The sequence below is a fragment of the Beauveria bassiana genome, assembly GCF_000280675.1.
Source record: "Beauveria bassiana ARSEF 2860 unplaced genomic scaffold BBA_S00012, whole genome shotgun sequence".
NCBI classification, from domain to species: Eukaryota; Fungi; Ascomycota; class Sordariomycetes; order Hypocreales; family Cordycipitaceae; genus Beauveria; species Beauveria bassiana.
The window spans coordinates 639,705-655,911 of NW_007930847.1; the positions used below are offsets into that span (position 1 = coordinate 639,705).

The following is a 16,207-nucleotide window of genomic DNA, read 5'->3' on the forward strand; positions in this document are numbered from 1 at the left end:
ATTAGCTATCATTGCGGACACTCAACAAGTTCTAGTTTATTAGCGTAGGTACCTAGGCGTGCTAGGTAGCTACCTACCGAGTGGGTAGGTACAACCTGCCTAGAGGGACCGGTAATGGTGTAATACAGGGCGCGGGCAGCGGGCATATATCTGCCACAGCGGTTGCAGCAGCCGGTTTTCCTTTATCCGGTACTTTTTTCTGGGCGTCTCTTCTGGCTAGGATCTTGGCACTCTCTCTAGCCATCTTTTTGGTTTGTTGAATAAATCTATTCTATTTTTACTCTGCCTGCTGCTGGTGATTCGTGTACACTGATGATACCTCAACAGTCGATAGACCGCCGTCGTAGCGAATTAGGCTGGCGCAGACAACAGAGGGTGCCTGATGACCTCTGCGACGCGACGGCACCTGACTGGGTCGTTGTTCTGGGGTGGGCCCTTCGTACTGCAGATGAAATGGAAAGAAGGGCGTGTGCGCAGCAAAACGCAGCCCATTGTCACCGTATTTCAATCGCACATGCTGACTTGCTGCGAGGGCTCACGGTCCGCCAGCTGCCAGCTGCCAGCTGCCAAACACGCAAAAAGACGATTGGATGGTTGAGGGGGGTGGTGTGCGTTCGTAAATTCTTCAATCACGTACAAGTGCAGGGGCAAGACTGGCCGCCATTGTCCTCACTCTGCTACTCGATTGATGGCCGCTGCAATTGCCGTGATACTGCGGCAGGCTTGCGCACGTCTATCTGGTCGCAAGTTTGGGTTGCCTGATAAAAGACAAGAGGCGTCTTATCGATTGAGTCATCTGCTGTCGGTGCACCCCTCTTGCCCCACCACATCTTGCCCCACAGAAGAGTGCGCAGCCCCTCAGTATCCATAGACAAATTACTACTCGTTGGCTGTCACTCATTGCTCTCCATCTTTTCGTTACTGTGATGCTTTTCCTTTCCTCCTGCGCAATTCTCCCCTCCTCCCCTTTGTGCTTCGAACCGTATAGCTATACTGCGCTGAAATATACCATCGCTTTTCACGGTGCATCCTAGCATCCCAAACTATGTCACAGGCGTCTCGCCCTCTCTTTGTGCTCCCGGCGTGTGCGCAATTGCACAGTCTGCCCTCTTACAAGCAAGGATGCTATTGACCAAAACCATGTCTGCGATTGAGCTTTTTTTTATCACAACTACAATTGTCTTTTCCTTCTTTCTCTCCTGTTTTTACTAATACTCCCTGCTTCAGTCTGAATCGCTGCCCCGCCTTGCAGCCGCTCAGTACAGGCGCTCAGTACAGCCTCCCAGTACTGATATCATATCAGCCCGCGCAGTGCTACCTGACATGCCTCTTTGTCTTTCTCCTCACACGCCTAGGCAGACCCCTAGGCATTGTGCTTTTAATCCTGCTGCCTGTCTCTTGCTACCTGCTGCCTGCGTCTTTACCTACCAATTCTTTGTCTCTTGCCACTTCCGCATTGGCTTTACAAATGCTTAATTGCCAAGCCGATCCAATACTTCTACCTGTCATTACCGCCGCCCGAGTAAAACAGTCAACCCATGTGAAGAAATGTTCAAAAATTTTAGAATATCCAAGATATTCAATGACTCCGCCACCCCTCCTCCTCTGCCACAGCGGGCAGTCTGGTCTTCACAGTGTCTTCCACAGTGCAGCCACGCCACAGGCAGCCTTTTCAGCCCTCTGCCTGCCAGCGACTCAGCGTATCCTCCGCCAGGTTAGGCTACGGCTGCCGCCTAACTTTCATTATTAAAAGGTGCTGAGCCAGCCCAGTCTCCCGCCAAAAGTCCGCCAAAAGGCCACGAAAAGTACATACACGCCCCCCCCCCTCCTCCAAAACACCCCTCACGCAACATCTCAACTCGCCTGGTCTCTTGACCTCTTGTCCCCTTGTCTCTTTGTCTCTTGCCCTTTACCAGTACTTTTCCAGGACACCCAATCACTTCTTCATATTCCTAAACCACACACCCCCCTCTCAAGCTTTCAATAGTGCCCGCCGCCCTATAACTTGGGTACCACCCAGTCTACGCTTCTCCCCGTCTCGCTCTCTGCTCACCATCATCAAACAGCCCATCACCGCCGCCGCCTCACGCCGACTCGACAATCTTCTTCTTGCCACAAAACTCTCGCCTCCAATCAACCAGTCGCTCGATTTACAATCCCCCAATGCTCGGTTTTTTTGTCGCCTTTACAATCCACGACACTGCTCCAGTCTAACCGACTGCCTCTTTACTTTTCGTGCTAGCAACTAATAAGCTCGACTGCTTCACGCCTCTACACCCCGCCCACAAGCGCCACAGCCAGCGCAGGGCCTATTTATTCGCTCGATAATATATCATCGACCGAATAAATTCAAGGCCTCTGCTCGCTTGTTCTTTTCTCCTGCGTTTTGTTCACCTTTTGCAAAGTCCCCGCAAATTCCGACGGACATAACTTCTCTATTCTTCTTTCGGCTTTCATCTTACAAATCCGACGTTTGCTTGCCTGGCCGCGACGGCACTTTGCCACCCACCCACGTCACACTCGAGTACACTGCCTACCTCTACATTCTACCAACCTACCTATTTACTGCCTACCTACTGCCTACCTGCCTACACTAGGTAGAGTCATATCTGAGCTTCCATGGCTGACAAACCTACGCCTGTCCACTGTCCGTCTTCCACCACTTTCGACAAGACTCATCGCCAGCACTTGCCTGCTTTCTCGTCAAACTCCAATTCTACCTCTTTGAATCAGAGGATACCTTTTCCCCCCATTTCTTCGTCTACTTCTTCCAATTCGCAAATTCCCTGGACTGGTTACGCCGTTCCAATGGCCACCTCAATGCAGCGTGAGCGTCCCATCGCTCCAATGGCCCCCCCGCCTCCCAAGGACCTCACCAAGGTCAATGGCAACACCCTCATGTCCCCTCCGGACCCAACTCTTGACAGCTTCAGCCAAAGCAGCCATGAAGTCAATGCGAACGTTATCAATGCCACGCCAATCTCCGGCATAAACTCAATGCCAATGTCCCCTCCCATCTCGCCTTGCAGCAGGCCCCTTCAGCCTACCGCAAACGCCCCCACGACATCTCACAACCAGATTGTTCAGGACCCCGTCCTCTACCCTGCGGACGAGTCTTCACCTGCCAGCCCTCCTCAGGAACCTCTTTTCACTCCTGCAGAGATTGAGCTTCAGCACACCATTGACAACCACGTCCGAGCCCGATCTGCGAGCGCCTTCAACACGGGCTCGCCTCCTAAACCCGGACACTACAAGCTGGCCCTCGATTTTAACCTCGATTTCAAACTCGATTTCAAGACGGAAGTCATGAAGTTTTACAAAAAGAACCCCCGAGAATGGCTACGCAGGCAACGTGAGCAACTAGTGGTCGATAGAAAGGCTTCCCAGCGATTCCAACCAATCCTCCCCGCCACCAAGACTGTCTCTGCGCCCAAGCCCGCCAGGATGCGAACTGAACGTGTCACTAAACCCCAACCTGCACCCCGTCCTCCTCGCAATAGTCTCAGCTCTGGAGTATCGGGTGGCGCCGTTGCCAGACCCGCCAAGCGCACTAGTGCCACCCCGGAGCCCTCTCGTCGTATCGTCGCCCCTAACCGTGAGGACAAGGACTTCCAATCGCTTCCCGACTACTGCCCTCCCGTTGACTCTCTTCCGAATCGTCCTAACTCTTTGAAGGTGGACTGGAAGGGCCAGCCCATTGACCTGAGCAATGATCCTCACACCCGTCTTCTGCACCCCGATGAGGTGCTTCTCGCCGCCAACCTACGGCTCGACTGTGCCACTTATCTCACCAGCAAACGTCGCATCTTTGACCGCCGTCTACAGTGCCTCCGCACCGGCAAAGAATTCCGCAAGACAGATGCCCAGCAGGCCTGCAAGATTGATGTCAACAAAGCCTCGAAGCTCTGGTCCGCTTTCGAAAAGGTGGGCTGGCTCGATCCCCGCTGGGTGCGCGATTTCGTCTAAACGCACGACGGCCTGAATCTGGAATTCTAGGCTTCACGACTATCATTCTTATTGCGATGACGCCTGCCACCACGCCGCAGGATCATCTCTCAAACCCCTTCACATACACTTGACGACTATTTTATTACAACATGATACATCAGATGGCATTAAGGATACACACGATACCCGGAGGACGCCTGCCACACCACTCGTCACTCCACCCTAGGTTTTTCTTTCATTTCTTTTGTTGATGACGCCTACAGAGACTAACCAGCGTCTACTTGGGTAACTTGATTGGATTTTTGTTTTGACTTTCTGGGTAACTTGCATGTTTGGCGTTTGCTCTATTGTCGCTGGATCTTGGATTGGCAGACGGCACTTGGTTGGAGGTTTAAGATTGTGGCACACGATGCCTGCTTATTTTTGTTTTTTGTTTGTCAGGGTTTTGCATGGGATCAGCGAAATAACTTGGGCGCAATGGCCGCTCCAATCTGGAGTTGGCCAGCCAGGGGCACAACCCACCTGGCACCCATTGAACTTGGTTGAATTTATACCTTATGCACAGCGCTTCACACCTGAACCTGTACTTTATTTATGCATGGCATCCCAGTATGCACTAGACGTGGCGCTCGTGAATAGTCTGCACTAACTAAGTGGTCAGCCCTACGAACGGGGTGAAACCAGCATCAGTCACTCTAACTAAATGGGCCTTTCTGGTAAAATTAGTCTTTTTTAACCATTGCAATCTGTAGGGTCCCTGGTTGATTTTTTTTTAGCAAGGGGGGCGTTATCAATTTTATCGCGTATGTGGAGGGGGTGTGGGCAATCTGATCTTGTCGTTTTTTCTGATCGATATCGATAGCGATAAGCTAGATCAACCCGCGTTACTATATTTGGCCATGGATCGTGTTGGCATTTGCATCGGTGGATCGTGTGATGCATCGTCTTTGATCAAATGCGTGTTTTTTATTTCACTGTGACGATATAAATCATTGCCATGAATGAAGAGGCACTCGCTTTGGCTTTTCTCGACGGCATGTTGATGCCTTGATTCAAACGCACCGACATTGCTGGGTGCGTCCATCCGCATGCTGTGAAATTTAATCAGCATGAGTTTTCTTTTTTGTTTTTTTTTGTTCTGCGTCAAATGTCGTCGGTATCCGCATCGCCGAACACAATTATCCGGGAGGATGGGCAGACTGCCGAGTGACAGCCCATCCAAGAACAGAGCCTTGCCGATGCCGCGTCCCTGCCAGACTCTTCCGACGCCGAAGACCAGCAGCTGGTAGCCGGCCACGGGAAGAAGTACGGCTGGGGATCCTGCTTCGTGCGGAGGCGAGCGGTGGCGATGACGCTGGAGGAATGCGGACTGCTGTGTCTGTAGAAAACGGCCGCCGCGGCCGCCGCCGCGTGGTTTTGAAGCATTGGATCATACTCGGATGAGTACGAGCAGTGCCAGTCTGTGTAATTCCATGAGGATAATAACAAACCCAGCGCTGCTCCTTGTATGGATGACGAAAAATTTCTGCTCTGTTAGTTGCTATTAGCCACATGCTGCCTATTGAAAGCAAGGAAGTTGGGTCACGGCGTGAAACACTATTGAGGGATCTTGCAGACCATAGCGACCTCTGATAATCTTTTTTCTATTATCTCTTGTCCCGCAGACAGCGCTGGTGATGGACTCAACACGCAAGTATGCCAAATTGTGCAGTAGCGCCGGTGTTGACAGGCAACGGAGTACAGTACATGATCAGCAAAAGCCTATGGCACTACCTGATGGAATTTCCGGGATACAATAAATGCTATCAGAGTGATTTTAGAGTTACACTAGAATGCACTTCGTTAAGTGGCCCTTGTGTAGTCGCGCGACAAGTTGTGCAATATGGTTCTGGGCGCCTCCTAGCCGGGGCAAAATGGTCGTCCCGAAATACCGCAAATGGCTGGAGGAGGCCTCCAAGATTGGAGGAATGAATACACACTGCGAACGTTCCTCCAGCGAGCTCTCCGGCACGTCCTCCGATGGGGAGAAGTTGGAGCTGTTCAGTGACTCATTCTTTGCCGTCCACGGCTCGTTGAGCTATCAACTCGCGGTCCAAATCTACTGTGTTCTCTGGGATATGAGAATGAACGACTACGAGTTCACAAACACATTCACAAATACAACTTGTGGGCCTTTTTTTTTTTTTTTTTTTTTTGGCAGAGTTGAATTGACGCGCAAAGAGTTGCACTGGGACAACGACAAAGGATATCGTGTTATTACAAGAGAATTGTTTTCGAATGCGGACGTTGATGGAACTCATCGGGCCTGGAAGCTCATTCCCAAGGAAAAGAAACGATGAACGGGTCACAGAACGCAAACGCGAAGAGAAGGATGATGACGAGATGAGCGTCAGGCGACTGAAGAGTAGTGCGAGTGTCGACAGTGGTTTCGACCCAACGGTGCAGTCAACTCCAGAGACATTGCATTGCGACAACGCAGCATGGACAGTGTTTGGCCTGGCGTACAGTCATCAACTCGAGAAAGTCGACGCCCTGCCACACCGCAGGAAAAGAGTACGAAAATGAAAGACGAGACGGGCGTCAAAGCAGGAAGCCTTACACATTTTCATAGCCTAGCTCAGTACGCAAAAAAATGGAAAGTAGGTGGCTGGTAGGAATACACTCGTATACTCGGAGCCAGCCGAAATCTGTATATGCCAGCCACGTGGCGAAAGTATGAAAATATCGATTCAGATTGTTCTCTGCATTGGTGATTATGTGGATGGAAGGCGCCGCCATTTTCGGAGAAGCATGACCCAACATGGCGCATGGCTTGCGCCTTGCCTAGCTAGTTATGCCACAAGAAGCTCATGAAGAAACTTGACTTTGAAGTGCCACTTGAAAAGATTTCTTCCAGTATATTCCTTCCAAGACGAAACGAAATGAGCTAGTGAAGCTCAGGGGACAAAGTCAAGCATATGAAATCTGGTGTTGCGGTATAGTTGTCTAGTATAAATACACTTTTGTACAAAGTCATCAGTGTTGTAACTACACCATTCATCTCCGAGCATTCTAGCCAGCGGATTTCCCAATCCATCTTTCTATAGAGAGGTCATATTAACGGTCTGAATGAATCACGGGTCCAGCATTCACAGGTTGGCACGTGTCCACGAGAATCCTCACTGATAATCATCGCACTTCTAGATGCTGGACAGCTTTGCTCCATTTCTCCTCTTCAGACCTGAGCATCATGTCAGCAGATGGTCCATATGAGTGAGTGATTTAGGAAAAAAACTTACTTGTCAAATTTGAGCAGCTTGCCCAAGACTGGAACAAGTTGCGCACGCAGACGCGCATCCTTTTGCTCTAGAAACTGCAGTAGAATCGTCTTGAGGTATACCGTGTCTGCACTGCCGCCAGAGCCATTCATCGAGCCGCTTCGGTTCGAGTCGACAGACGTCCTGCTCGGGCTCGACAGCAGCTTCGACTGCGCCGCCTTGAGGTCCTTGGCAATCTTTTCGTAGCGCTGCCGCGAGTCGTCGAGCATCTTGCGCAGATCGGCGCGCTGCTTCTCGCCGTCGCGGACCTGGTTCTCCGAGGCATCCAGCGCGCTGCGCAGCTGCGACGCCGTCGCGCGCATCTCCTCTGCCTCGGCCGACGCCCGCTCCTCAATGGTCTCGAGCTCGTCGCGGCGGCGACGCCACTCCCTAGACTTTTCATCCAAGTCGTCGCGTTCTTGCGTCAGGTTCTTCATCTCGCGCTCGAGCTCGCGCAGCTTCTGCTTCAGCTCTTCCACCTCGCGTGATCGCTTGCGTGCGATGGTGCTAGATTCGTCCTCGATGCGCTCGCGCTCTTCAATGGCCGCCTCCATGCGGGTGCGCATCTCGCGGACTTTACCATCCGCCCGCTCGTCAACGTCGGAGAGTAGTCTGCGCATTGTCTCGGCTTCGCGCGTTCTCTCCTGCAGAAGCTTTTGCACCTCGGCAAGCTCTTCTTCTACGGCCTCGGCCTGCGACTTGGATTCCTTGAGCTGCACCGACATTTCGGAGGTCTGGTCGCGCATGCTGCTGAGTAGAGCCTGCGCGTTGATGTACTGTTGCGACTTGAATTCGCCTTCTTCCTGCGCTGCCGCCTTTTCGCGCTTCAACTTGTGCATCTGCTCCTCAAGCTCCTTGACGCGGGGTCGAAGCTTCTTTGCTTCTTCTTGGAGCTTCTGAAGCTCAGCCTCTGCCTTTTCGGCCTTGGCGCTCAGCTCGACCTTGCTTGCCTCGGCGCGGCGCAATTCACGACCCGATACATGCTGGGCTTCCTCGAGCTTCTGCTTCGCACCAACTTCCTGACTGAGCTTTTCTTTGAGGCTCTTAATCTCAATAGCGCGGTCCGCAGCAAGTTCTTGTGCCGATGCAATCTCCTTCTTCAACTCCTTCTCCTTCTTCTCCATCTCCATCAACTCTTTTACCTTGCTGGCCAGTTCTTCCTTGGTAGTCTTGAGCGAAGCATTTTCTTGCCGTAAACTCTTAAGCTCCGGCTGTGCCTTTTGCAAAACTTCTTTCAGTTCGCTAAGATCCTTGAATCTGCTTTGTGCTAGTTGCTGAGCTGCGCCCAGATCTGACTGCAGAGTACTCATCTTTTGCTTGAGGCCGTTATGATCCTTTTGTAAAGCATCCATTTCGCCTCGAACCTTGTCGGCCTTGGTTGAGTCAGAAGTCGACGAGTTAAGTTTGGCTCGGGCTTGTTCAATTTCTGCCTTGAGCTCCTTCCTTTCTTGCTCGAGCGACTTCAACTTCTCCTTGTCTTGGACGTGATCCTGCCCGATATTGACCAGGTTATCACGCAGCGTTTCAATTTCTTCTTGCAAGTCTTCCTCAGATTTTCGCTTCTTCGTCAGACGCTCGATCTCAATGTCTTTCTGCTTGATTTCCTCCTTGAGATGATCGATTTCAGCTTGCAGAACACTCGCGTCAGCTCCGGAATCTTGCTTGACAGGCTCGCTGGATCTGCTCTCGTTGTCGTCCTCGGCAGCGTTCTGAATGGCAGAATTGCCCTTGCCCTTCTTTTTCTTATTCTTCTTTTTGGAGCCGCCCGAGGCACCGCCTGTCGTAGCAGGTTTAGCCGTCGTTTCTGTAATGACAGCCGCTGCTGTTGAAGAAGAGTTATTGTTGACCTGCTTTGTGAGTTGGTCAATCTTGGTCTGCTTTTCTGATTTCTCAGCATCCAGTTTCTGAACTTGCGATTTCAAGTCATCTATCAAGCTCTTGGAGACAATCGTGGCATTTCTGGCCTTGGCCAGCTCCGCATCGAGATCCTGGGCGCGCTTTTCAGCCGCCATCTGCGAAGCCTCAGTGTCCTTGACTTTACTAGCGCTGGCTTCGGCGTCTTTGCTCGAACTGTCCTGCAGCATCTTCAATTCCGACTCGGCCGTTCTCAACTTCTCAGTGAGCTCATTGACTTCATTCGTTCGAGAATCAAGATTTTTTTGCAGCTTCTCCTGGTCCTCGGACCCGCCGCGCGTTTGCTCCAGCTCTTTGGTAGCCTTTTCGAGATTGGCAGCGAGGCCAGCGCTACTCTCTTTCGCAGCGGATAAATCACTCTGGAGCTTGGCTACTTCTGACTTGAGCTTTTCAATCTCGTCAGCTTTGGCTGCCACGTCGGCTTGAAGCTGAGGAATTTCGTCTTCGTAAGAAAAAAAGTCGTCACCAGCCTCCTTCTTCTTGGCCTCGGGAGAGTCAGCACCCTGCTCGGTGTGCTTGTTTCCACCATCGGCTTCCATTGCTTCCAGTTGATTCTTGACCTTGGTCAACGACTCCTCCGCCTCGGTTTGCTTCTTTTTGATCTCATCCTTTTCGGCAGAGACTCGTTTCAGCTCATCCATTACCATGTCGCCGCGAAGATTTAATTGATTGAGGTATTCGATTAAGGCATCCGGGTCGGTGATGGAGGTCAAGGGAGTATTCTCGCGCAACGCCTTCTCGAAGGGCTCGATAGATGTAGCTCGCTTATGCGCTACTCGATATGATCGCAGCAGTTCTGTCCTAGCTTAGCATGTAGAAGACGCCGCCGTTACATGGATACCTACCTGGGTACGTGGCCTCGAGCTTTTCCAGCTTCCGTAGACGTTGCTTGATCTCTGGCGACAGGTCGCTGGAGCCTGACTGCGACGCAACCATTGTATTTGAGCTTGCGACCGAGCTAGCGCTCTTTTTCGGCTTCTCTGTGCTCGTGCGCTTGCCATTCTTTTGATCGGCGGCCTTGTTGCCTTCGTCGGCAGCAGTGTTCTCCGAGGCAGTGGCATCTTTTTCGGGGACCGGGGGTTTTGGGGTGCCAGCGCGGCTCGGCTCGTCGCTATCGTCAATGACAAATGCGGCCTCAAAGACGGCTGGATCAGGGTTCAAAGGCGGCTCTGCTGCATCGGTGCTACCGTTATTTGGTCGGGGTCTTCGCCCGGCATTGGCTCCTTGCCTAGACGAGTCGGAGGCGGATCTGGACATGGGCGCGTCGTCGCCTCTTTGCCGCGCCTGCTCTTCCGCAATAGTGCGGTCGATGGCGCCACGTATTCTCTGGTATTGTTAGCCTAGGCCAGTCTAGGCGCAATCGCATAGGCAGGTTGCCTACCTGGAACATGGTGTCTGTCACCTGGGCTCCGACTACGATGATGCAGCGCTTTGCATGACCGTTTTTTATGTAGGAGATGCGACTTGCTCAATTCTTCCAGTAACTCGTCCGCTTCGCAAGCAGATGGGTGGCCGTGGTAGCGATTCGAAGCTAGGATTGTGATGCTGCGGATGGCCGAGAAGGATGCCAGCCTGTCGTCGCTCACTAGCGGCCATATGTGGCTGGTGGGAGTGGCGGTGCATCTTGTACCGGGTAGCAGTGAGACTGGGACAGCTCAGACAAGGAAGTGATGTTTTGGTGAAACTGGAAAGATATCATGTAAGTGGGGGTTGATAGAGGGAGTTTTTGTCTCTTTCACCCTCTTGTCAGTCAACTGAGGGTGGAAAAGTGTAGCAAGTTCATCACTGGAGGAATTGGCGCTGGTGCCTTGACAGCACGTTTGCCGTCCTATCTGATATGAAGCCAATGAGGGTGGCGTCCACCGTGTTTTACCAAAGTGCAGGTTTGTCTTTAAACGAAGGGAAAGAGGCGAAGAAAAGAGGGCATATAAACTGAAACAAGCAATCATCTGCTTACAGGTATTACGAGAGACCAAAGTCCGCAAAGCGACCATCTAGATACGATCGAGCCCTAGTAGATTGTCGAGGTGACATGTAACTGCGAGCTCATAATCCGGCGCCTCGACCTCAAACACAAACTCCAAGTCGACGATTTCTACCTCAGCATCTGAAATGAGGAAATTATCCAACTTGGCATCGTCATATGCAGCCCCATACTTGGTCAACTCCCATAGTGCCTCTTCGACCAGCTTCTCGAATTGCTCTGCGGCCAGCCCCTGCCAGCCGGGTTTGAGCATCTTCATTACGACACGGGCTGGTAAGAAATATACTGGCATGAGGAACTTGGTGATTGCTTTCAAGCATTGCGACAGCTGATTGAGAGTGTCATAGATATACTTGTAAAAGCAGTGCCATTAATTTGAAGGCCTAGTACATTGTGGTGGATGTGGTCAAAGTTATGGCCCCACGCTGATACCAAAGCCACCTTGAAGCGAAACTAGACGAGGACTTGGCGAGATTCATACCTATATCATGCCTAGATCTTACAGTCGAGGGCCGACATAACCATATGGTGTGTGTGAGGGGATCAGTTGCTGATGCGCCCTTGACAGTAGCCTGGCTCCAAGAACACTGTGCCACGCACTGTGGCGTTCTTGGCTTCCCTGATTCAGTTGACGCTTGCAAGCGCCGACTCGATGCATCTTGTACCGACTATATTAATCGCGCCGCTCTGCGCGCATCTCGTATATTCTCGACACTTATATTCTCTGTATACTGTTGATTGCCGGACCTGTTTTCATGTTTCTCTGCAGACACGCACGCGGCTACTAGACTGGCTCTCGCAGCTCCGCGTTTCGCCTCGGTTTTTGTCACTCGCGCAGGCTACACTACATACCCGGTGTCTCCCCGCCGTCGAATTACGGCGTCTGGCTTTCGCTGCGAGGTGCAGCAATGAACTGATGCTCCGTTATTGACTTTAAGAAGCCCGTGTTGCACGAGTCGCCATTCGGCATAAACAAACACTCGTACACGTGCCCTGTTAGGCTCCAGCTGCCTTCTCCCCGCCTTTCCGCTGACCATCCATCCTATTCAAACAACAAACAACCACCTTCCACGCCTACCAACATGGTAAAACTTGGGGATTTACCGAATGAGCTCGTTTTCAGCATTGTAAGCTGTCTTGGTCAGCCAGAACTCAACGCCCTTGCCCAGACATGCCGCTCCATGTACAACAATGCCAATGGCAGCCTATACCAATTCAACAGGACGAAGAGGAGAAGCTCGGCAGCAAAATGGGCTGCTGAGAACGGTTCGATAGCAACTTTGAAACACTGTGCTTCTGCTGGTGTCAATATCGCCGACTCGTCGCTGGAACTACTTCACGCCGCGGCTATGAATAAGCGGACAGAGATGGTCCAATACTTGTTGACGTTGGATGGTATCGATGCTGCCTACAAAGACGATTCTGACTGGACGCCCATGTTTTATGCCTGTCGAAGTAATGCGGTAGGCGTCGTTGAGACCCTTTTGCAGCACGGTGTCGATGGTGCCTCTCCTGGTCTCGAGGGCTGGGCCCCCCTCAGCATTGCGGCGAGCTTCAATTCCTGCGATGTTGCCCGGGCTCTGATTGCACACGGTATACCTCTGAACACACAGAGTCAAAACGGCTCGACTGCGCTCAAGGCAGCGTCGAGGGGATGCTACACGGCTGTCGCTCAAGTTTTGCTCGAGGCTGGTGCGGATCCTGATATCCCTGCCTTTGGCGGCTGGGTGCCTCTGCACTCGGCTGCCAAATACGGCAACCTTGTACTTACTGAACTGCTTATCAAATACGGTGCCAACATTGAAACTCGACAAGAGCGCGGCTACAGTGCTCTTGCTCTTGCGATCGAGGCCGAGTCGATGCCAGTGATTCGATGCCTCCTTGCGCATGGTGCTAACGTGAACACCATCACTAACGCTGGCTGGTCACCACTATGTCTTGCCGCTGATATTGGTAATGAAGAGGTTGTAACAGCACTTTTGGAATACGGAGCAGATCATACATTCGCTATCTCGAACGAGTGGTCAGCCCTCAACCTTGCAACCTACAATGGGAATATAAGCATTATTGATGTGCTTCTGGCGCACGGTGCACTGCCCGATGGTTGTCAAGATGTGGGAAGAAACACGATTGTCAACGCTATTGATAAAGGTCACCTGGATGTCGCGAAGAAATTGTTGCGTTGTGGTGCGCGTGTCGATGTCAGAACTGAACGGGGAGAGACACCTCTGATGAGAGCCGTTCGGATACACAAGACGGATTTTGTGCACCTGCTTCTGGAGCATGGCGCCAATGCCAATACTCAAAACGTCATCGGATGGACACCGCTCATCACCGCCGCGCACGAAGGCCACCATAAAGCCATTGAGCCACTGCTCAAAGCTTCAAGCGGCAACCTCAACTATTCCGATACAGACGACCGCACTGCCCTTATTCACGCCTGCATGCGTGGCAACCGCGATGTCGTCGATACGCTCGTACAGAATTATCCCGTCAACTTGGCCTGCCGCGATACCTGGGGCTCGACTGCTTTGTCGATGGCTGTGCGCAATGGACGAACGGAAATAGCGCGTGCGCTCCTGATGCGTCTTGAGCCAGAGGAGGTTCACAAGGACGTGGATAACCTCGGCCGCTCCATCTACCTGTGGGCTACACGCAGCGGAGACATGGAAATGCTAGGAATCTTGCAGGATTACTGCAACACACACGGCCTGGTGCCGACTACAGACCTGTCGTCTGTCGACGTTGATGCGGCGTCTTTTGCCGAAATTAACTGCTGGTGCGATGTTTGCGGGCAATGTAGCATCCACGACCGCGACACCAAAGCTTGCATGGTCTGTGATGAGGGCGAATTCTTGATCTGTGCCTACTGTCGTGACATGGGAGCTGGTTGTCGAGGCAAGGAGCACATGTGGCAGTCTTTTAGCTGTCAAGCGGATTAGATTTGTGCTCGCAAACCCAAGGCCTGATTGCACTGTTTTTGCAGAATGCGGGATTACACCCTATGTATAACGAGGTTTCAAGTGACATTATGAGCGGAAATGTTCTTTTATCAAGAATAGTAATTTTCTAGCCCCTGTCTTATTCTCAATTCGAGTTTGACTCTTTCATTCTTTTTCCGCTGTCTGTAAGCGGACACGGCGAGGGCTTGGGCTACTGTCATTGCCATCAATATATCGTAGCCGGTCTGCCGCACCCCGCGAGATGTGGGAGAGGGAACGCAGGTTGGACAGGGGCAGCTCTGAACCGCCAAGAATTCGATTAATGATCAAAGTACAGTCAATGACTGTCACAATGACTGTCACAATAACTGCCACAATAACTGTCACGGCCGAAAACGGAGACAATGCTTGTCAAGGTGGCTGTCAGCGGACGGTTGGCCAGAGTCGGGCAGTTACTTGCCGTGCTTGATGCCCGAGCGGCTCCAAGCCGGCGGGCAGCGTCGAAGGAACCAGTAAACATCAAGTCACGGCATAATATATATATATATACATACATATAAGCAAAGTGCTTTGAAGTGCTTGTCTCACCCCTCTGCTGCAGGCGATGCCACATTAGCCGTGTAAGTCGCGCCGGTCGACGATCGTGACCATGCTGCTCCGTTCACGCTAGGCAGATAAAAGAGTGTGATTAAAGTGCAGCATAGAGTCATCTTGTTTTCTGTTGAGTCTGTCCTGTTGCTAACGGATCCCGAAATTAGCGACGCACTTCCCAACACGTTCTCATGCGGCCGTTCACCCGAATCACCTTGCTCTACTGTCCTTGGCTTCCCTTGGCAACACACACCTCTTGGCTGCAGCAAATCAGTAATTTCCATGATCGGAGAGGAGAAGTTGACTCTCTGTATGACCACGTGTATTGCTATCCACCCGTAGTTCGTCCAAGTAATTCAAAAAAGCAAAAGCCACACCTTTTGGTCCGATCGGAACTCCATGTACGACGGTAATGGTAGTGCAAGTTCATAAACTTGTTGTATAAGGCGGACTACATCCACTGGTATCTGTGTTTTGCTTTTCTGCACACGGCCATTGGTGACGGATGAGAGGATTCCAGTATATCTGTCGTGGGATGGTGACGAGACAATATAACACTTTGGACCACGATATTGAGATGAGGCTGCTAGAGGGTTGCATCGGGCGGCTGTGGCTAAAAGCTCCCGACCTAGTTATCTGTATAGAGGCTGCTAGAGGGTGGCATCGGGCGGCTGTGGCTACAATCCTCCGACTGAGTTGTCTGTATAAATACACCTACAAGAAGATTTCCTCCAGCTCGGATAGTTTTGGTTCAGAGTTCACGGCCTATACCTAATTCTCTCTTCTCGTTTGCTTTACCTATCGAGTCTTGTGGCATCTTCAAAGTTGCGAGATCACAACACAACTTGTACCGCCGTCATGCCTTCCCACCGTCCGGGCCCTTTGACTCCCACCCCTGTCATCGTCGTCAAGGACTCTGGCTCTTCCAGCCGCGAGATCAATATCAACAGCCATGCTGAATCTCGCTCAACCCGTGACGGCGGCTTCGTCTACAACTCGCACACTACAATTACTAGCGAGTCCACGCCGCCGCCGGCACTGCGCCGCCCTCTCCCGCCATCGCAACAGATGAGCACCATATCGTCGCGAGGACCTCGCCTAGCTTTGCCGGCGCCACCATCCTACGTCTCATCTCCGTCACGCAGCGCAGCGCCCTCTTTTGCCTCGTCTTCGTCGCGGACGGCGCGTCCGAATAGCTTCTCCACGCCGTCGTCGACGGCCACGGGGTCGAGTCGCCGCTTCCCGCCAGTGTCTTCTGGGGGCCAGTCTCGTTTGCCGCAGCAGATGCTCTTGCTGCGCGACGCGCCGCCGAGTAGTAATGTGTCGTCGCAGCAGCGCTCGAGATTTTCGGGCCTACATGACCACTCGACGGTGATGCCGGAGAGCTCGGCGAGCAACCATACGCATAATGCGGAGAAGGCGGCGCGGAGGGATATGGAGGCGTGGGCTAGAGCGTCGAGACGCAGTTAGCAGTCCAGTGTCGATGAAGAATTTGTTGGATGGTAGAAGGGCTGTTGAATGACAGTTGAAAT

General features: G+C 52.1%; 5 protein-coding genes across 5 annotated transcripts; 4 read left to right on the forward strand and 1 right to left on the reverse strand.

The window, feature by feature from the left end:
• Window positions 1-2,808: 2,808 nt before the first annotated feature.
• BBA_05092 (SWIRM domain-containing protein) lies at window positions 2,809-3,966 on the forward strand (the record flags this gene model as incomplete). Its single annotated transcript, XM_008600189.1, has 1 exon — window positions 2,809-3,966. One exon carries the CDS (start codon window positions 2,809-2,811, stop codon window positions 3,964-3,966), a length of 1,158 nt encoding a protein of 385 aa, XP_008598411.1.
• A 1,895-nt stretch (window positions 3,967-5,861) lies between these two features.
• On the forward strand, window positions 5,862-6,513 carry BBA_05093 (uncharacterized protein; the record flags this gene model as incomplete). The annotated part of the gene is made up of 2 exons (XM_008600190.1): window positions 5,862-6,038; window positions 6,169-6,513. The coding sequence occupies 2 exons, from the start codon at window positions 5,862-5,864 to the stop codon at window positions 6,511-6,513; spliced, it is 522 nt and encodes a 173-aa protein (XP_008598412.1).
• A 603-nt stretch (window positions 6,514-7,116) lies between these two features.
• Window positions 7,117-11,401, reverse strand: BBA_05094 (vesicular transport protein; the record flags this gene model as incomplete). The annotated part of the gene is made up of 5 exons (XM_008600191.1): window positions 7,117-7,168; window positions 7,227-9,954; window positions 10,004-10,484; window positions 10,540-10,571; window positions 11,161-11,401. The coding sequence occupies 5 exons, from the start codon at window positions 11,399-11,401 to the stop codon at window positions 7,117-7,119; spliced, it is 3,534 nt and encodes a 1,177-aa protein (XP_008598413.1).
• Window positions 11,402-12,224: 823 nt separating this feature from the next.
• Window positions 12,225-14,084, forward strand: BBA_05095 (ankyrin repeat protein; the record flags this gene model as incomplete). The annotated part of the gene is made up of 1 exon (XM_008600192.1): window positions 12,225-14,084. The coding sequence occupies one exon, from the start codon at window positions 12,225-12,227 to the stop codon at window positions 14,082-14,084; it is 1,860 nt and encodes a 619-aa protein (XP_008598414.1).
• A 1,449-nt stretch (window positions 14,085-15,533) lies between these two features.
• Window positions 15,534-16,145, forward strand: BBA_05096 (uncharacterized protein; the record flags this gene model as incomplete). Its single annotated transcript, XM_008600193.1, has 1 exon — window positions 15,534-16,145. The coding sequence occupies one exon, from the start codon at window positions 15,534-15,536 to the stop codon at window positions 16,143-16,145; it is 612 nt and encodes a 203-aa protein (XP_008598415.1).
• Window positions 16,146-16,207: the final 62 nt, after the last annotated feature.